This window comes from Salvelinus fontinalis, chromosome 7 (assembly GCF_029448725.1).
Source record: "Salvelinus fontinalis isolate EN_2023a chromosome 7, ASM2944872v1, whole genome shotgun sequence".
Taxonomy (NCBI): domain Eukaryota; kingdom Metazoa; phylum Chordata; class Actinopteri; order Salmoniformes; family Salmonidae; genus Salvelinus; species Salvelinus fontinalis.
In genome coordinates this window covers 54,785,439-54,807,942 of record NC_074671.1, presented here as the reverse complement: position 1 = coordinate 54,807,942, position 22,504 = coordinate 54,785,439, and the positions used below count along the sequence as shown (strand labels likewise).

Genomic DNA, 22,504 nt, shown 5'->3' with positions numbered 1-22,504 from the left:
GTGTCACAGAATAGAAATAATCAGTGATGGACATATTTCGTCTACATTATGAGGATCATGATAACGACGTTATGGGAAAGGGGTTATTCTACATGAAATGAGCTCGCTATTGGTATGAGTGTTAGGGAACCACCACATCTCACACTTGTAGACGTAGCTCGTTTGTGCGTGCATCATCGGAGGACAGTTCTGCACACCTTCCACCGGGGGCACACGGCAGCAGTAACACTTCCGCAAACTGTAATTTTATACATTTGACATCTTAAATGGGCCTTCCGAGCGCCACCTCATTCTCTCATCACATGCAACGCCCGCTCATCGATGACTCGTACATTTTGTAGCGCAAGGGGTGGTTACAGCTAGTAGTGAATGCTTGTGTGTGGACATTAGCTAGCTAGCCAGCTAACGGTAGCTAGTTAACATATTGTGGAATTTAAGACGCTTTTCAATAACAGATTTTCGACACGATTGCCCCACTTGACAGTAGCTAGAATATCTACGAGGAATTGGACAATATACAAATCTGCTACCTAAACTTACGTTGGCTCGCATGTCTCTGCTAAGATTTGCTAGCTAGTTAGTTAGCTAATAAGAAAGGATATTGCTGCGACTTAGTCAACATCTACCTAGCCCAGATTTATTTTAAGATTCTTAGTAATCGGTGCCATATCTAACTTTGCACGTCTTGTTGTTCAGCCTTTGTTGGGGCAATTTGTTAATTTTTAGCAAGGTACCAAATCAAAACCAACGCTAGCTAGCCAACAACGTTGGAGAAAAAACAATCACGACGCAAGACTGGGTAACGTTAACTGGTGTCCTAGGTAACGTTAAGATAAATAGCTAGCCAGCTAACGTTAACGTAGCTGTCTAAAACGCAAGAAAGGGAAGACGCTATAGTTGTCCAAAAAACGGGGTCTAGATATTTTTATCCTGGTTGCTGAGGAACACCGATAAATCCATTGACATGATGTTTCCACAAACAAGACACTCGGTAAGTAGCTAACGTTAGCTAGATGATAGCTAAATTCAAGCTATTCTAGCTAGCTACATAAGCAATTCGGCGTTATCTATGTAAGAATAAAGGGGGATATCTACGATGGCCATAGCGCTGTGGTATGTTTTCATTTGTGTTGTTGATGATCGATTCAATCGCTTGTCTGTCACGCGCCCCCGGCATTTGTTTACATTCCAGGCTAGCTCCCACTTAGCTAGCTAACGTTAGCTAACCAATATTACTAACTACAGCAGTTTTCATTAAGCTTTGTAAATTGATGTTTACCTTTTTGCTAGTCTATAATACTACACAACGTTTTTCACTCATTAGTAATGTGACATATTTTAACAGGGATATCTCAGTTAGCTAGGTAAAGTGACATGTGCTAATAAAACGTAGCCTAGCCAACGTTGCTAGCTAGATAACTTTATTCTTGTCAGTCTTTTAGTCAAACCTAACACTTAAGGGCATGTGGAATTAAGTCAGTTAATTCATACACTAATAATTAAAATGTACCCTTGATTGAGGATTCAATGGATGTCTTTCATTTGGATCCTTGATTACATTGAAGTCTCAAGGACTTCCAGCCACTATGCCATGTGGGATCACTACAGAAGTGGATGTAATATGCAATAAAATATGCCATTTAGCAGACTATTTTATTCAAAGCGACTTAGTCATGCCCACATTTTATGTATGTGTGGCCCAGGGAATCGAGCCCACAACCCTGGCGACGCAATTGTCATGCTCTACCAACTGAACTATACAGGATTTTGTGGATTTATAATTTAGGCCTGAAGGTTTTAAAATTAATACTGGTTTGCTAATGATAATGATGATAGTGGGTGGGAAATAAGAATGTACACACTTTGTTATGGTTAAGCCTATTTCCGTGCTTCTTCTTTCTTTTAGCGTCCTACTACCCCTTAGGCCGGGATTGTAGTTCACACGATCAGGGTTTGTCCCTGCATAAACCTGTCCTCTCTCAATTCCAGGGGTGACCAGCCCCTCCTGGAGAGTGTGTGCTCTACTGGGTGCGCAGGCTTTTGCTCCAGCCCTACTAATCACCTCATAAGGAGGACCTTGATTAGCTAAACCAAGTGTGTTTGTGTAGGGGCTGGAGCAGAAGCATTCACAGCCAGTAAGTCTCCAGGATGGTAGTTGTAGAGCCCTGGTGTAATTTGGGTGGTGGCCTCCTTCCACCAGTCTGAAGTAGTAAGGCCTTGATGAGAAGCTTAACACTGGATTATGGCTCTGACCCAGCCTTGGGTCATTCTTGTCAGTTGGCCACCTCTGGAAACTCTCATCTAACCCTGACCATACTCACAGACACACACATCCTCTCAGCCTGTGCTAATACCCCCCCCCCCCCCAGTAAAGAAAAAAAAACCTGCTATAAGGTTAATCTCAGAGGTCAATCCCTCTGTTACTAAACAAACAATACCACCCACATCTGTCTCAAACACATACACAGTCGCAAACCGTGCCTGTTCCCTTTCTATCACACACCCAGGTGTATGCCCCTTCTGATAAACATACAGTCCCACATACAGGGGGAGTGAAGACATGCACATGTCAGTGAGAAGGGTAGGGGATGGAGACGCAGCTTCTCACTGATTGTTGTTATCTTGTTGATTGTCTAACTGTTTGTTGTCGTTGTCTTGGGGATTCTGACTGTTGTATGTTTGTTATTGTGTTGTCCCCCAGGCTTCCTCCCAGTCCTCCCAGCCTCTCAAGTTCACCACCTCTGACTCCTGCGACCGCATCAAGGACGAGTTTCAGTTCCTACAAGCACAATACCATAGGTAACACTGAAACACACACATGCTCAGTCACACACTGAAAATACTCACCCACACACACCCACAAACACTCACGTCACACACACTGCATGCACTCAGATTCCAACATGCACACACTCATATATAGACACGTTCCTTACCAAATGTTGTAATATATCCAATCAGCTTGAAGATGGAGTGTGACAAGCTAGCTAGTGAGAAGTCAGAGATGCAGCGTCATTACATCATGGTGAGTGACATCATCACCTCTTCTTTTACTTTTAGCCTACCTAGGATACACGTTGGCCATTACTACAATTCTCTCAGATATACAGTACCAGTCAAAGGTTTGGACACACCTACTCATTCCAGGGTTTTTATTTTATTTAGACTATTTTCTACATTGTAGAATAATAGTGAAGACATCAAAACTATGAAATAACACATATGGAATAATGTAGTCACCAAAAACAGGTTAAACAAATCAAAATATATTTCAGATTCTTCAAAGTAGCCAACCTTTGCCTTGATGACAGCTTTGCACACTCTTGGGAGTCACCTGGAATGCATTTCAATTAACAGGTGTGCCTTGTTAAATGTAAAATTGTATGGAATTTCTTTCCTTAATGCGTTTGAGCCAATCAGTTGTGTTGTGACAAGGTAGGGGTGGTATACAGAAGACAGCCCTATTTGGTAAAAGACCATTTCTATATTATGGCAAGAATAGCTCAAATAAGCTAAGAGAAACGACAGTCCATCATTACTTTAAGACATGAAGGTCAGTCAATCGGGAAAATTTCAAGAACTTTTAAAGTTTCTTCAAGTGCAGTCACAAAAAACATCAAGCGCTATGATGAAACTGGCCACAGGAAAGGAAGACCCAGAGTTACCTCTAATGAACTTATCCTCTGCAGCAGAGTTAACTGCACCTCAGAATTGCAGCCCAATTAAATGCTTCACAGAGTTCAAGTACAGACACATCTCCGCATCAACTGTTCAGAGGAGACTGTGTAAATCAGGCCTTCATGGTTGAATTGCTGCAAAGAAACCACTACTAAAGGACACCAATAAGAAGAGACTTGCTTGGACCAAGAAACACAAGCAATGTACATTAGACCGGTGGAAATCTGTTCTTTGGTCTGATGAGTTCAATTTGGAGATTTTTGGTTCCAACCGCCATGTCTTTGTGAGATGCAGAGTAGGTGAACGGATGATCTCCGCATGTGTGGTTCCCAGCATGAAGCATGGAGGAGGTGGTGTGGGGGTGCTTCTCTGGTGACACTGTCTGTGATTTATTTAGAATTCAACGCACACTTAACCAGCATGGCTACCACAGCATTCTGCAGCGATACACCATCCCCCCTGGTTTGCGCTTAGTGGGACTATCATTTGTTTTTCAACAGGACAATGACCTAACACACCAATAGGCTGTGTAATGACTATTTGACCAAGAAGGAAAGCTGCATCAGATGACCTGGCTTCCACAATCACTCGACCTCAACCCAATTGAGATGTTTTGGAATGAGTTGGACCACAGTGTGAGGGAAAAGCATCCACCAAGTGCTCAGCATATGTGGATACTCCTTCAAGACTGTTGGAAAAGCATTCCTCATGAAGCTGGCTGAGAAAAGGGTGGCTACTTTGAAGAATCTCAAATATATTTTGATTTGTTTTTTTAAAAGTAACCCGTTTTTTGGTTACTACCTGATTCCATGTGGGTTATTTCATAGTTTTGATGTCTTCACTATTGTACAGTGTAGAGAATCGTAAAAATAAAGAACCCATTGAATGAGTAGGTGTGTCCAAACTTTTGACTGGTACTGTACACAAGTGTATTGAGGGCTAGGGATTGATTTGGAATTCTGCAGTATGTTAAAGTGTTACGTCACAAACTCCCAAATCTTCTTTTTGCAGTACTACGAGATGTCTTATGGACTGAACATTGAAATGCACAAACAGGTAGCTTTTATTTTCCCTCTCTCTCTTCCCCCTCCTCTCTCTCTGGTACTGTGTTGTATGGTAAAGCCAGTGTTGTATTCTGACCATAGAGATCGTTAGAGGATGCAACTTTGCATCTTTCCCATTATGGCATCTGTGAGAACATTGGCACCATTGAGGCCATCTCCATTTTGAAGTAGTACATTTTCTTCTTCTACTACTTCTGAGTTGGTAAACAAACTGAAAGGGTGCACACGGCCACCAAGACTGTGTTGTTTGAAACGGTATAAAGCCAAGGTTGGTGATTTACTGCCACCCGCAGTTATGTAATGTTTCCTCACGAGTATAATTCATTGTCTGATCCCTCCTGATGACCTGGATGGAATTTTGTGATCATTCCTTAACCCATAGGAAGTACCACTCGGTTAACTACTTCAAAATGGTGAGTGTCTTCAATGGCGCTGCCCATGCTAAAACAGGCTTTGGGCACTAGAAACCTCTCTATGATTCTGACTGTCGGTCTGTCTCTTCTCCCCAGGCTGAGATCGTGAAGAGACTAAGCGGGATCTGTGCTCAGGTTCTTCCCTACTTATCTCAAGAGGTATTACACTCTCCTCTCTACACATACTTTTCCTTAGGATAACATAATCTCATATCAACGGGCTGTACAATGTCAATCTATTTAATTCTGTACAATAGCTAAATGTGTTTGGATGTGTGTGTTGCAGCACCAGCAGCAGGTCCTAGGGGCCATAGAGAGAGCCAAGCAGGTCACTCCTCCTGAGATGAACTCTATCATACGGGTAGGCTGGTGTGTGTGTGTGTTAACCGTGCGTATGTTACTCATGTGTATGGATATGTGTGTATATAACCATATGTATCTGTCTGTGCGTTTAGCAGCAGCTCCAGGTACACCAGTTATCTCAGCTTCAGGGCTTGGGCCTCCCCACGATGGCCCCTCTCCCCATGGGTCTGTCTGCTCCCAGCCTCCCCCCAACCTCCAGCGCCGGACTGATGTCCCTGTCCTCCATCCTGGCCTCGCACTCCCACTCACAGGCAGCACATGCACAGGTAACACACACACACACCTAACACGGGCAACGCACACCTCCAGGGCTCTACAGTGTGATCATTTCACTCGCATATGTGACTGAAAATAAATATGCTCTCAACGGTCAAAGTGATGTATCCAAGTGGGGACTTATACCCCCAGTACCAATACTGCTGTGGTTGTAGTATTTCTGCTATTTTATGGTTGGTAATCACACGAAGAACTACCAATACCATAATGCAACACACAGCTAAATGAGCCAATCGTAGCAAAATGTTGTCAGAGGCCGGAATTACCTCAGTAGGCATTTTATTTTAAAGGTGTACTATGAGGAAATCGCTCCGCTTGGTTGCAAAAATGTTAATCGTTCGCCTCATTTCGGTTTGTGACAAAACAAGCAAGTAGTGTACAGAATCATTGTACAATCTAATATATTTTCTGTGAAATATGTTTTCCATAACCAAACATTGTATTTTCACTGTTTTGAAGCTGGTGTACAAAACTGAACATGAAAGACGCAAAAAAGAAACTTAAGAACGGGAATCATAGAAATAGTGGACATAGAACGGATCTACCGCTTCTTCGACTTGCTTTTAATGAGAATGTCAGGTCTATAACTCCACATTTCTATGTGAATTTTGTCAGGTCACCCAAAAAGTAACATATTGCAGCTTTAAGCTACAAGATCAACAACAGGAGACCGATGTGTCTGCCAGTGATATTGATGTGGATGTGGCTGAGCCCATGGTCGTCGAGCCAACAGCAACACAAGAAGACGAAGCTTTCGCTAGCACTAATAGTGACGTTAGCGCCGACGTTGCTCTGCTAGCCAGTGTCACTGCCCGCGGGAGGCATACAAGTACATCGAACAGTGAGGAAAAAGCTTGGAGAGTTTGGAGGTTAATGAAAGCTTATGTTTTGCAAGTATTGAAAGGCCGAACCAATACTTGCAAGGCAGCGTTCTAGCTTTGTGGTGGGGAATCCTCACTTAAAGGGAAATGTAAAAAAAACTTCAAATTCATCATCTCCAGCTCCACCCCAACATCAACATATGTGAAAATAACGTTTTTTTAATGTTTTGTAGTCAAAAAGACAGAGGAAGATTAGTGTTTTAGTTTGGAATGCCTACTTATAATTTTAACCAATTCGGAGTAGGCATTCCATACTAATTTGTCTAAGAATTGGTTGATGATGTCATTAGAGAGACTTATTTTCCTTTTGTAGTCTTTTTGACTACAAAACATAAAGCATTATTTTCACATATGTTGATGTAGTGCCTGAGATGTTGAGAAATGGTGAAACGGAGAGACACTGTTGTTAAACACAGTGTCAAAAAGCACATCTCATCAAGACCAACAAACAACACATCAGTCGGCTGTGAATATTTGAGAAGACAACAAATGTAAATTCAATATATTGTCCATGAGTAGTAGATTTGGTTACATCAAATCAAATGTATTTATATAGCCCTTCTTACATCAGCCGATATCTCAAAGTGCTGTACGGAAACTCAGCCTAAAACCCCACACAGCAAGCAATGCAGGTGTAGAAGCACGGTGGCTAGGAAAAACTCCCTAGAAAGGCCAGAACCTAGGAAGAAACCTAGAGAGGAGCCAGGCTATGAGGGGTGGCCAGTCCTCTTCTGGCTGTGCCGGGTGGAGATTATAACAGAACATGGCCAAGATGTTCATAAATGACCAGCATGGTCAAATAATAATAATCTCAGTAGTTGTCGAGGGTGCAGCAAGTCAGCACCCCTCTAGCAGGTAACACACACGCGCGCACCCCTCTAGCAGGTAAAACACATGCGTGCACCCCTCTAGCAGGTAACACACACGCGTGCACCCCCCTACAGGTAACACACACGCGTGCACCCCTCTAGCAGGTAACACACACGCGTGCACCCCTCTAGCAGGTAACACACACGCGTGCACCCCTCTAGCAGGTAACACACACGCGTGCACCCCTCTAGCAGGTAACACACACGCGTGCACCCCTCTAGCAGGTAACACACACGCGTGCACCCCTCTAGCAGGTAACACACACGCGTGCACCCCCCTACAGGTAACACACACGCGTGCACCCCTCTAGCAGGTAACACACACGCGTGCACCCCCCTACAGGTAACACACACGCGTGCACCCCTCTAGCAGGTAAAACACATGCGTGCACCCCTCTAGCAGGTAAAACACATGCGTGCACCCCTCTAGCAGGTAACACACACGTGCACCCCTCTAGCAGGTAACACACACGTGCACCCCTCTAGCAGGTAACACACACGCGTGCACCCCTCTAGCAGGTAACACACACATGCACCCCTCTAGCAGGTAACACACACGCGTGCACCCCTCTAGCAGGTAAAACACACGCGTGCACCCCTCTAGCAGGTAACACACACGCGTGCACCCCTCTAGCAGGTAACACACACGCGTGCACCCCCCTACAGGTAACACACACGCGTGCACCCCTCTAGCAGGTAACACACACGCGTGTACCCCTCTAGCAGGTAACACACACGCGTGTACCCCTCTAGCAGGTAACACACACGCGTGTACCCCTCTAGCAGGTAACACACACGCGTGTACCCCTCTAGCAGGTAACACACACGCGTGCACCCCTCTAGCAGGTAACACACACGCGTGCACCCCTCTAGCAGGTAACACACACGCGCGCACCCCTCTAGCAGGTAACACACACGCGCACCCCCCTACAGGTAACACACACGCGTGCACCCCTCTAGCAGGTAACACACACGCGTGCACCCCTCTAGCAGGTAACACACACGCGTGCACCCCTCTAGCAGGTAACACACACGCGTGCACCCCTCTAGCAGGTAACACACACGCGTGCACCCCCCTACAGGTAACACACACGCGTGCACCCCTCTAGCGGGTAACACACACGCGCGCACCCCTCTAGCGGGTAACACACACGCGCGCACCCCTCTAGCGGGTAACACACACGCGCGCACCCCTCTAGCGGGTAACACACACGCGCGCACCCCTCTAGCGGGTAACACACACGCGCGCACCCCTCTAGCGGGTAACACACACGCGCGCACCCCTCTAGCGGGTAACACACACGCGCGCACCCCTCTAGCGGGTAACACACACGCGCGCACCCCTCTAGCGGGTAACACACACGCGCGCACCCCTCTAGCGGGTAACACACACGCGCGCACCCCTCTAGCGGGTAACACACACGCGCGCACCCCTCTAGCGGGTAACACACACGCGCGCACCCCTCTAGCGGGTAACACACACGCGCGCACCCCTCTAGCGGGTAACACACACGCGCGCACCCCTCTAGCGGGTAACACACACGCGCGCACCCCTCTAGCGGGTAACACACACGCGCGCACCCCTCTAGCGGGTAACACACACGCGCGCACCCCTCTAGCGGGTAACACACACGCGCGCACCCCTCTAGCGGGTAACACACACGCGCGCACCCCTCTAGCGGGTAACACACACGCGCGCACCCCTCTAGCGGGTAACACACACGCGCGCACCCCTCTAGCGGGTAACACACACGCGCGCACCCCTCTAGCGGGTAACACACACGCGCGCACCCCTCTAGCGGGTAACACACACGCGCGCACCCCTCTAGCGGGTAACACACACGCGCGCACCCCTCTAGCGGGTAACACACACGCGCGCACCCCTCTAGCGGGTAACACACACGCGCGCACCCCTCTAGCGGGTAACACACACGCGCGCACCCCTCTAGCGGGTAACACACACGCGCGCACCCCTCTAGCGGGTAACACACACGCGCGCACCCCTCTAGCGGGTAACACACACGCGCGCACCCCTCTAGCGGGTAACACACACGCGCGCACCCCTCTAGCGGGTAACACACACGCGCGCACCCCTCTAGCGGGTAACACACACGCGCGCACCCCTCTAGCGGGTAACACACACGCGCGCACCCCTCTAGCGGGTAACACACACGCGCGCACCCCTCTAGCGGGTAACACACACGCGCGCACCCCTCTAGCGGGTAACACACACGCGCGCACCCCTCTAGCGGGTAACACACACGCGCGCACCCCTCTAGCGGGTAACACACACGCGCGCACCCCTCTAGCGGGTAACACACACGCGCGCACCCCTCTAGCGGGTAACACACACGCGCGCACCCCTCTAGCGGGTAACACACACGCGCGCACCCCTCTAGCGGGTAACACACACGCGCGCACCCCTCTAGCGGGTAACACACACGCGCGCACCCCTCTAGCGGGTAACACACACGCGCGCACCCCTCTAGCGGGTAACACACACGCGCGCACCCCTCTAGCGGGTAACACACACGCGCGCACCCCTCTAGCGGGTAACACACACGCGCGCACCCCTCTAGCGGGTAACACACACGCGCGCACCCCTCTAGCGGGTAACACACACGCGCGCACCCCTCTAGCGGGTAACACACACGCGCGCACCCCTCTAGCGGGTAACACACACGCGCGCACCCCTCTAGCGGGTAACACACACGCGCGCACCCCTCTAGCGGGTAACACACACGCGCGCACCCCTCTAGCGGGTAACACACACGCGCGCACCCCTCTAGCGGGTAACACACACGCGCGCACCCCTCTAGCGGGTAACACACACGCGCGCACCCCTCTAGCGGGTAACACACACGCGCGCACCCCTCTAGCGGGTAACACACACGCGCGCACCCCTCTAGCGGGTAACACACACGCGCGCACCCCTCTAGCGGGTAACACACACGCGCGCACCCCTCTAGCGGGTAACACACACGCGCGCACCCCTCTAGCGGGTAACACACACGCGCGCACCCCTCTAGCGGGTAACACACACGCGCGCACCCCTCTAGCGGGTAACACACACGCGCGCACCCCTCTAGCGGGTAACACACACGCGCGCACCCCTCTAGCGGGTAACACACACGCGCGCACCCCTCTAGCGGGTAACACACACGCGCGCACCCCTCTAGCGGGTAACACACGCGCGCGCACCCCTCTAGCGGGTAACACACGCGCGCGCACCCCTCTAGCGGGTAACACACGCGCGCGCACCCCTCTAGCGGGTAACACACGCGCGCGCACCCCTCTAGCGGGTAACACACGCGCGCGCACCCCTCTAGCGGGTAACACACGCGCGCGCACCCCTCTAGCGGGTAACACACGCGCGCGCACCCCCCTAGCGGGTAACACACGCGCGCGCACCCCCCTAGCGGGTAACACACGCGCGCGCACCCCCCTAGCGGGTAACACACGCGCGCGCACCCCCCTAGCGGGTAACACACGCGCGCGCACCCCCCTAGCGGGTAACACGCGCGCGCGCACCCCCCTAGCGGGTAACACGCGCGCGCGCACCCCCCTAGCGGGTAACACGCGCGCGCGCACCCCCCTAGCGGGTAACACGCGCGCGCGCACCCCCCTAGCGGGTAACACGCGCGCGCGCACCCCCCTAGCGGGTAACACGCGCGCGCGCACCCCCCTAGCGGGTAACACGCGCGCGCGCACCCCCCTAGCGGGTAACACGCGCGCGCGCACCCCCCTAGCGGGTAACACGCGCGCGCGCACCCCCCTAGCGGGTAACACGCGCGCGCGCACCCCCCTAGCGGGTAACACGCGCGCGCGCACCCCCCTAGCGGGTAACACGCGCGCGCGCACCCCCCTAGCGGGTAACACGCGCGCGCGCACCCCCCTAGCGGGTAACACGCGCGCGCGCACCCCCCTAGCGGGTAACACGCGCGCGCGCACCCCCCTAGCGGGTAACACGCGCGCGCGCACCCCTCTAGCGGGTAACACGCGCGCGCGCACCCCTCTAGCGGGTAACACGCGCGCGCGCACCCCTCTAGCGGGTAACACGCGCGCGCGCACCCCTCTAGCGGGTAACACGCGCGCGCGCACCCCTCTAGCGGGTAACACGCGCGCGCGCACCCCTCTAGCGGGTAACACGCGCGCGCGCACCCCTCTAGCGGGTAACACGCGCGCGCGCACCCCTCTAGCGGGTAACACGCGCGCGCGCACCCCTCTAGCGGGTAACACGCGCGCGCGCACCCCTCTAGCGGGTAACACGCGCGCGCGCACCCCTCTAGCGGGTAACACGCGCGCGCGCACCCCTCTAGCGGGTAACACGCGCGCGCGCACCCCTCTAGCGGGTAACACGCGCGCGCGCACCCCTCTAGCGGGTAACACGCGCGCGCGCACCCCTCTAGCGGGTAACACGCGCGCGCGCACCCCTCTAGCGGGTAACACGCGCGCGCGCACCCCTCTAGCGGGTAACACGCGCGCGCGCACCCCTCTAGCGGGTAACACGCGCGCGCGCACCCCTCTAGCGGGTAACACGCGCGCGCGCACCCCTCTAGCGGGTAACACGCACGCGCGCACCCCTCTAGCGGGTAACACACACGCGCGCACCCCTCTAGCAGGTAACACACACATGACAGTTCACGGCTCTCTTCCTTGTGTTTTGTTCTCTGGTCTCCTCCCCACCAGGCTCAGGCCCAGCTGGCTAAAGAAGACAAGGCCAGAGACGCAGCAGAGAGAGAACAGAGGGAAGAGGACGGAGACAAGTCCGACTGATGGTGGAGTGTGGATGGGAAGGAGTGGAGAGCGGGCCGAGGGTGAGACAAGTTGGACTGATGGACAACCAGGAGTGGATCTACTGTGGGAGGGCTAAGGGGAGGGGAGGGGAGGGGGGGTGAGTTGAGTGTTCATACAGTAGGCGTAACCCTGTGGTTCAGGTCTTTAGTTACTCTCTGGGCATCCACTCCATCGCTTTCTTATCCTTCTTTTTCATCTTCTATTATCATCAAATCAGTTTGTCACCAAGCCAGTTGGACAGATCTCCTCTGTCTGACTCCTTCCTCTTTTCCTTTCCTCTCCTCCTCTGTTCACTATTGCTGCTGACAACCCATTGCCAACAGATACTACCCTGACCTCTAACCCAGAGATGTGGACTCGAGTCACGTGACTTGGACATTTTATGACTTGACATTTTATGAAGCACCCCGCTCCACTGTCCTGCAATATTTATTTAGCAAACGTGATAACACATCACTCCCAACAAACAAAAGCAAGAACTCTTAACAGAGATGTTACCGCAGCCTACACCTAAACTGTATGGGAAGAAAACGGGATGACTTCTGTCTGATCAACTAGGCTACTGACAACAACCAGGTGGTAATGTTATGTAGCCTATTTTATAGACCGTTTATTTGTGTTAGGAGAAAATGTGATCAAATTTAGTTTAAGCTAAATTCAAACTTGGACTGGCTAGGCTACCTTGACCTTTTCAAACCAAAACTATTAACTGAAATTAATCAAACACTACTGATTTACATGGACTGTGTGAGTTACTTTTGAATTAAAGTTGCAGAGGCCTACACGACGTAAACCTGCATAAAGCCAGCTTAGCCCTGTGAGTTGTATTGTCCAATTGCAATTGTTGTGTCTGTAGAGGAAACCCTTGTTAGTCTAGTTTTTAAATATAATTCATGTGAACAAGTACAGGGTTGGTGCAGTTTGACGGGGGTTTTCATCCTCCCTAGGGCCAGGAGTAAAAAAAAAAATACAAATATTGGGGCCAACTCACATTGTCCGTATAAAAACCATTTTACAACTGATTAATGACTGTCATACCATATAAAGTCTTTATACCTGGTTAGGTTACCAGATTAGGGAAAGGTCCAAGCCCCAGGGAAAACTATTTGCCCCACCACTCTGGGACCTGTGGTGCCACCTCTGCATCAGGGCATCTGGCTCAGCCCCAAAATTCGTTGCGTTCAGTTTCAGGGTGGGGTCCAAAATCATTGCAGTTCCAATGAAATTGGCATAAAACACTTAACCATTGACTTGAGGACTCGAAACCCAAAATTAGGAACTTGACTCGACCTGAGCTGTGGGACTTGACTTGAGACTTGCCCGTTATTTCTTGGGACTTGACTCTAAGCTTAAAACTTGAGACTTGCAAAATTGTGACTTGGTCCCATCTCAGCTCTAACCCTTTAACCCCTGACCTCTGTTCCTCTTCTCCTAGTAGAAGTTGCCCTTAAGCTCAGATTTAAACGATCAAAACATTACTGACCTTTGATCAGTGTCTAGGGACAACTTCCTCCTGTAGGTCTCTGCTGATTTGGCTGCAGAGTTACTGCTAACTCTGCACACTGATCTCATAGACAGTGTTCTGAAAGGGCCACTTGAATAAGACAGTCAAGTGTAAAAGTCATAGGAGCTAGAGTGTGTGTGCAAACTTAAGTTTTATTTTTATGAACCACCTTTCGTATTCTCCCTCCCGCCCCTGTCTGTCCACTCTCTTAACTGACCAAGTTTATGGTCCAGTCCCAAATCAACCCCTATCCCCTAAGCATTTTCCCCTAGATAGAGGAAGTGTCCGAGGGGTAAGGGTTGATCCTGGACGGGGCCGAAAGCTAACGGGACCTAAACTTCACATCAATCATGTGCTCATTCAGATCAGATCCTATTGGTGGAAAGAGAGAGGAATATATTTGCATATGTCGTTCTGTTGGGGTTAGCATAGCACTTGGAGCTAGAATGTGTGGTGAGCGAGCCTGGTGCCAAACCATTGAACACAGCTGTAGCGCACTAACCTATTACCTACCCTCAGACGTGTAACTGTCTTTCTAATTCAAGGCGATAAGTTTTAGTTCTTCTCCAGGACAGTAGGTGGCAGCAATGCCACACCAAAGCCAAACCAGACCCAGGGCTGTATTCAATCAAACCCCATTACAGTATTTACACACAGTTTATTCCCCCCCAATGGATTAATTAAAATCACAGGACCCTAAAAACCTACTACTACTGCCAGGTAGACTCCCCTCACAGGTAGATGCTTCAAGTTTTCAGAATAAGAAGTGTGATTTTGGGCAGTAGTTTGTAAACCAAGACACTGTAAACTTTGCTATTGCAGGTTTGATTGAATTTAGAGCAAAACTCGGACATGAATGGTTTGTGTGTTTCTGTTGTGAAGGGCCCATTTATATAACTGAATCAATATACATATATACTTTTTTAAGCATTTTTGTATGTTTCAAAGCTGCTTTTAGTGTGTATGCGTGTGATGGAAGACGACGTTTCAGTGTAGCGTGTGTATTATCCGATGTGCTATGGAAAGAGGTACTATCCAATACCCCCCCCCTCCCTCTCCTGCCCCCTTGACAATGCTGAGGAAATGTCGCCTCCTTGTTGAGCTTTGTAAATGTAATTTTTACAACTCTTTATTTTGTCGTTATATGTGAAACTTCATAAGTGTGTACTTGGCGATAATGTATGTCATCGGTGTTATGAAAAACCAATACTTATAGCTTCATTTAAAAGATAAGACGTGGCGGGGAAAAGTCACATCTAATGTAAACCAACCAAACAGAAACATTGACTACACAACATGACTGAAAGAAGCGCTCGGCAGTAAGGAAATGTCTATGGTGCCTTACAAATAAATGACTCAACGGAGAGACTGTTTCTAGTGGTTTTTGTATTTGTGTGTTTGCATACAAGAATGCCTGTGGGTATACTACAAAGCAGTATCGATGAGTTAGCCAGATAACTTTGATAAACAACCAGAAATAATTTCAGATTTTCTGGTTTATTAAGAAAGCTTAAATTAACTTGCAGAAGTTTAGATTTTTTTTTGTCAACAGTCTACACAGTACTTTGTCAAAGTGGAAGAACTTTTTTTTTAAAGATGAATTCAAATGTAATGACATATAGTCATTAAGTTGCATAAGTATTCAGCTCCCTGAGTCAATACATGTTAGAAACACCTTTGGCATCGATTACAGCTGTGAATCTTCTTGGGTAAGTCTCTAAGAGATTTCCACACCTGCATTGTGCAATATTTGCTTATTATTCTTCATGCTCGATCGAGATGTTGCGGATCATAGCTAGACAGGAATGATCAACTCTTGCCCTAGATTTTCAAGGAGATTTAAGTCAACTAACTTGGCCACTCAGGAACATTGTCTTGGTAAGCAATTCCAGTGAGGATTTGGCCTTCAGTGGTATGTTATTGTCCTGCTGAATTCCTCTCCCATTCTCTAGTGTGATGCAGGTTTTCCTCTATGATTTTGCCTGTGCTTAGCTCAATCCCATTTATTTTTATCCAGAAAAACTCCCCAGTATTTTCCAATGACAAGCATACCGATACCATGATGCAGCCACCACCATGCTTGAAAGTAAGGAGGCAGTTACTCACTGTTGTGCTGGCTTTACATTTAGACCTTTGCTGTGTTTCTTTGCGGTATTACATTAGTGCCTTGTTGCATACAAGATGCATGCATTTTTATTCTGTATATTTCTGTTCTTTTCACTCAATGTTTTTCTCCCATCACAGCCATTGAAGCGGTTGTAAAATCACCAATGGCCTCATGGTAACATCCCTGAGCAGTTTCATTCCTGTTCTGGAGCTCAATTCAGAAGGACGACGATCTTTTGATGTGTCTGGGTGGTTTAATACTTAATCCACAGCATAATTATTAACTACACCATGGTTAAAGAGATATTCAGTGTCTGATTTATTGTTAGCCATCTATCAATCACTGCCCTTTATGAGGCTTTCGAAAAGCTCACTGATCTTTGTAGATGAATCTGTGCATGAAATTCAATACTTAACTGAGGGAACTTACAGATGTATGTATGGGAGACAGAGGAAGGGCTAGTCATTCAAAAATCATTATTATTTCACACCGAGTGAGTCCGTCTAACAAGTGATTTGTTAAGCCAAATTTGACTCCTGAACTAATTTAGGCTTACCTAAACAAAGGGTCTGAATGCTTATGCAACCACTATATTTTAGTTAATAATTTGTTATCCACTTTGACGGTCTTTTATATATATTGTTGACATTTTAATTCCACTTTGTAACAAAATGTGGGGGGGAAATCCAAGGGGTCTGAATACTTTTGCAAGGTACTGTGTTTTTGGTTGAGTCAATTATAGTGCCTTCAGAAAGTATTCATACCCCTTGACTTATTCCACATTGTGTTACAGCCTGAATTCAAAATAAAAAAAATTCACCCATCTACATGCAGTACCCCATAACGACAAAGGGAAAACCATGTTTTTAGAACTTTTTACAAATTTATTGAAAATAAAATGCAGAAATATCTAATTTACATAAGTATTCACACCCCTCAGGTGCATCCAATTTCCTTCGATCATCCTTGCAACGTCGTTTAAACTTAAGAGTCCACCTGTGGCCAATTCAATTGTTTGGGGATGAGTTAGAAAGAAACACATGTCTATGTAAGGTCCCACATTTGACAGCGCTTGTCAGAGCAGAAATTGAAAAAATATGGAACTACCCAGACTCTGCCTAGAGCTGGCTGTCCCAATGACCACTCAGCCAAGGAACTCTGTAGTTCTGTTAGAGATGGGAGAACCTGCCAGAAGGACAGCTGTCTCTACAGCACTTCACCCATCAGAGGCTTCATGGGAGAGTGGCCAAATGGAAGCCACTCCTGAGAAAAAGGCACATAACGAAACACCTGGAGTTTACAGAAAGGCAAGGATTCTGTGGTCCGATGAGACAATGTAACTATTTGGCCTGAATGTAAAGCTCTGTCTGGAGAACCAGGCACAGCTCATCACCCATTTTAACACCATCCCTACCATTAAACATGGTGGTGGCAGCATCAGGCTATGGGGATGTTTTTCAGAGGCAGGGACTGGTAAGGATAAAGAGAACAAGTGGAGCCAAATACAGGCAAATCCTTGATGTGAACCTGTTTGAGTGCAAATGATAGACCGGGGGTGAAGATTTACATTAACAGGACAATGACCCAAATAATACAACCAAAGCAATGCTGGAATGGCTTCAGAACAAGAATGTGAAGTCAGTGGCCCAGCCAAAGCCCAGACTTGAATCTCATTGAAAATCTGGAGAGACTTGATTGCTGTTCACCATCTAACTTAACAGAGCTTGAGAAAATCCCCAAATCCAGATGTGCAAAGCTGATAGACATACCCAAGATGACTCAGAGATGTAATCGCCACCAAAGGTGCTTGCTTCTACAAAGTATTGACTCGGGTGTGTGAATACTTATGTAGTAATTGAGATATTTCTGTATTTCATTTTTCGATAAATTTGCAAACGTTTCTAAAAGCATGTTTTCACTTTGTCACAAAGTGTTGTGTGTAGAAGGGTGAGAAACAGTTTAATCCATGTGTGGATGGTGTGTGTTTTATTATTATTTTTTTGTTATGTTTGGGAAAGTGTGGTGTTGAATGAGAAAGGAAATGGTTGCATATCCCAGAACCAATGTATTGCTGTGAGCGGGTGTGGGAGAGAACTTTCAATGTTGTTCAGATGATGGATATACTTTTTATAATGAATTATATGTCTTATTTACTTATTTATTGTCCTATCATGGTGGAACTGTTTTAAAATAAATTATACATTTAATTTATTTGTTGTCCTATCATGGGGAACTAAATTTAATTTAAAAAAGAAAATGTATATCTAATTTATTTATTTATGATCCTATATTGATGAAACGGTCCACAACCCTATACCCTAGACACACACCTGAATGACCCAGATACTAAGGAGAAGTCCCTAACTGTTTTATGGGCCTGCTGTATGCAGCCAAAATGCAGTCAGACACCTAGAGCAGCACTGCCCCCTCAATATTCTGAGCCTGCTTGGCAGGGTTGGTCCTGCAAAGCCAAAGCCCCCTAAAGGGAGAGCATACTATACAAGGAAAAAGCTGCTAATTGATAGGGGACAGAATGCGGTTGGATCATCACATAATTGGCATATATATTACTCTTACAGAATGTCCACGTGGGCGAGGATATTGGAAATTTAATGAAAGCCTACTGGATGATAAATTGTTTAGAACTAGGACAGAAGATTTTATAACTGACTTTTTCAGACAACATCGGTACAGCAGATCCCCTTATTGTATGGGACACTTTTAAATGTGCCTTTAGAGACCATGCAATCCAGTACTCATCTATAAAACAAAAGCAATTTAGATCAAGAGTCCATATTAACAAAGGAAATTGAAGGACTATCAGTACAGTTAGATAGCAATAAAAACTGTACCATAGAGGCACAGAATAAGTTAGAGGAAAAACAAAAAGAAATGGAGGAACTTATTCAAGAAAGAGACAGTGTAAATATTATAAACAATAAAGCAAATTGAATGGAATATGGGGGAAAATGCACCAAATTCTTTTATCTTCAATATAGAAATCCTACCAAAAAATGAATCACGCATGATTCACCGAATTATATTTTGAAAGAGGAAGTAAAGTACTTTAAGAATATGTTTTCACTTCAGTCTCCATCTCCACTAACTGAAACTAATTGTATGGATTTTTTCCCTAATAATAATGTATAATTAGCATCTGTACAGAAAGACTCATGGGAAGGCCAAATTACAGAGGAGGAACTTCTTGATGCAATTAAAGCCTTTAAGGCTGGGAAAACTCCAGGGCTAAATGGCATACTAGTGGAAGTATACAAAACTTTTTTTGATATACTCAGAGGACCATTATTAGTTGTTTTTAGATTTAACCACTCCTATATAAATGGTAGATTATCAGACACGCAACAAGGTCTGATATCATTATTACTGAAACAGGACCCAAGTGGTATATATAAAGATCCAGTCCATTTAAAAAATTGGAGACCTCTTACACTTCAGTGTTGTGATGCAAAAATCCTAGCAAAATGCTTGGCGCATAGAATTTAAAAAAGTATTGTCAGATATTATTCATCCTAATCAGACAGGTTTTTTACATGGACGATACATTGGAGATAATATAAGACAAGTACTGGAAACAATAGAATACAATGAAATATCGGGGACACCAGGCCTGGTTTTCATAGCTGATTTTGAAAATGCTTTTGATAAAGTACAACTGGAGTTTATATATAAATGCCTAGAATATTTCCAGTTTGGGGAATCGCTTATAAAATGGGTTAAAGTTATGTATAGTAACCCTAGGTGTAAAATAGTAAATAATGGCTACATCGCAGAAAGTTTTAAACTATCTAGAGGAGTAAAACAAGGTTGTCCACTATCGGCATATCTATTTATTATTGCCATCGAAATGTTAGCTGTTAAAATTAGATCAAACAATAATATTAAGGGATTAGAAATCCGTGGCTTAAAAACGAAGGTGTCATTGTAGGCTGATGATTCATGTTTTCTTTTAAAACCACAATTAGAATCTCTTCATGGCCTCATAGAGGATCTAGATACTTTTGCTATCTTCTCTGGATTAAAACCAAATGATGATAAGTGTACTGTATTACGTATTGGATCACTAAAAGAATGCTAATTTTACATTACCGTGAAGTTTACCAATGAAATGGTCTGACGGAGATGTGGACATACTCGGTATACAAATCCCAAAAGAAAGAAATGATCTCACTCCAATAAATTTTTATAGAAAGTTATTAAAAATAGATAAGATCTTGCTACCATGGAAATGAAAATACCTGTCTATTTGTGGGAAAATCCCCCTGATTAACTCTAGTCATATCACAGTTTATCTATTTGCTTATGCCTACACCTAGTGATCTGCTTTTTAAATTATATGCACAAAAAATATTCAATTTCATTTGGAACGGCAAGCCAGACAAAATTAAAAGGGCCTATTTATATAACGAATATGAATTCGGAGGGCAGAAATTATTAAATATTAAAGCATTAGACCTCTCACTAAAGGCATCAGTTATACAAAAGTTATACTTAAATCCAAACTGGTTCTCTAGTAAATTGGTAGGAATGTCTCATCCTATGTTTAAGAATGGCCTTTTCCCCTTTATTCAGATTACACCTGCTCACTTTTGGTTGTTTGAAAAGGAAATCATTTCCAAAATTTGTTATTTTTTTAAACAAGCCTTAGAAGTTGGTTGCAATTTCAGTTTAATCCATCTGGAAAGACAGAACAAATAATACAACAAATATTGTGGTTAAACTCAAATATACTAATTGATTTTAAAAAAAAAACGTTTTTGTTTTGTTTTTTTTAAGGCCAAATTTTTGTGAATGATATCATAAATAGGACTGGTGGAGTTGTCACACATGCAGCTAACAGACATATGGAAATGTCTGCTCTACCCAAAATTACAACCAATTAATTGCAGCATGAACCACAAAAATGGAAGAGGCAAGTAGAAGGTGCAACCAATAGAATGTTATATATGTATGGGGGATACAAACCAGCTCTGCAGATTTTGCTGTGAGACGGCAGAGTCATTAGATCATTTATTTTGGTATTGTCCATATGTAGCTCGTTTTTGGTCACAGGTCCAGGAATGGCTGAAGAATTGCAACATTTGCCTAGAACTAACGCTGCAGATAGCAATACTGGGGGATTTGAAAAGCCATAGTCAAATCAATCAATAATATAATAATTATTTTAGCAAAAATGTTTATTTTTAATTTACAATCTGTAGAAGCTATGAGAATAGAAAGGTTCAGTACTTTTATGAAGCATCACAGCCCAGTTGAAAAATATATGGCAAATAGAAATCCAAAATGGATGATGTTGAGAGATAGATGGGAGGGGTTGAATGGAGCTGAAGGGTGGGACTAATAGCAATATAACCAATGTAAAACAATGTTGTGAAATAGCACAGTTACAAATAGAAATCAAACTGGATGGACATCAGAAATAGAGGAAGGACTAAAAACAAACAAAATAGAACTATTGTAAAATAGATTGTGTCTGTCAAATGTCTATAAGATGTATAAACTGAAGGTAGAAGCCTAAGTGTTTATTAGTTTACTCCAATTGGGTGAAGGATGGTAAGGGTTTGCGGGGAATAATAAAGGTATATTCTTTAAAAAGTATGTATGTCTATATAGGTATGTATATATGTGTATATGTATGCATATGTGTATGTATATGGATATATATATTTACCCCAAAAATATATGGGGGATTGGAAATGATGCAGACAATTACATTGATAAAAGCAACAATCTTTTCGCAATATTAAGCTGATCCACCCCTTAATTATTATTTTTTAATCCATATTGAATTCAGGCTGTAACACAAATTAGAATAGGTCAAGGGGTATGAATATTTTCTGAAGGCATTATAGACCATTACCATTTCAAACCTTTTTCTTAAAAGAAAATGTAAAAAATAAAGCTCTGGATATTTAGGCAAACTAGCTGGCTAACTCATTGATTCTGCTTGTAGTATACTCCTATGGAGTTTGTTTTCTAACTGACGAGAGTTATCCCACAAATCGGACAAGTCTGGACAGGCCTGCAGCATCCTGGGAGTTCCACTTGTCAACAGGATAGTGTTTCACCTGAGTACATCCAAGTACATGTCACTGTGGCAATACTGATGTGTTTTTTTAACATTCAGGTTAGGATAATTAACTAGGCAGGTTAGAATAATTAACTAGGCAGGTTAGGAGAATGAGGTTAAGGTTAGGCCTAGCTAAAATGCTACAGTTTTCCCCAACGTGACAACTAGAAGGCGCTGCACTGGTAGCCACAAACGTACAAACCATCAGTACCATAACACTGGCTGTTCTTACGAGGAAGCGCATAGTGTATACAGCGAAATGGTTTGCAAAGAGAGTCTTTGTCTGCAAGGACCATCCAAACTAAAAAAATGGAATCATGCGCAGGGCTTTATAGCAACCGTGGTTGAGGTACAGTGAATTTATACCTGCACCCTTTTCAGCAACTACTCCCTCATTAGGCTACAGAATCAACTAGCACACACACACTCGCTTTAATAACAAAAACCAGTCTGATGCACAAAGG

General features: G+C 45.7%; 1 protein-coding gene across 2 annotated transcripts; it reads left to right on the top strand.

Moving 5' to 3' along the window:
* Positions 1-263: 263 nt before the first annotated feature.
* LOC129859738 (TLE family member 5-like) lies at positions 264-15,211 on the top strand. Of its 2 annotated transcripts, none has more exons than XM_055929846.1 (8): positions 264-991; positions 2,702-2,799; positions 2,962-3,025; positions 4,690-4,734; positions 5,252-5,314; positions 5,442-5,516; positions 5,611-5,784; positions 12,234-15,211. In XM_055929846.1, exons 1-8 carry the CDS (start codon positions 965-967, stop codon positions 12,318-12,320), a joined length of 633 nt encoding a protein of 210 aa, XP_055785821.1. In that variant the 5' UTR covers positions 264-964; the 3' UTR covers positions 12,321-15,211. The 2 variants fall into 2 exon arrangements, with proteins under 2 accessions (XP_055785821.1, XP_055785822.1); XM_055929847.1 differs by having other exon boundaries at positions 265-991; positions 5,614-5,784.
* Positions 15,212-22,504: the final 7,293 nt, after the last annotated feature.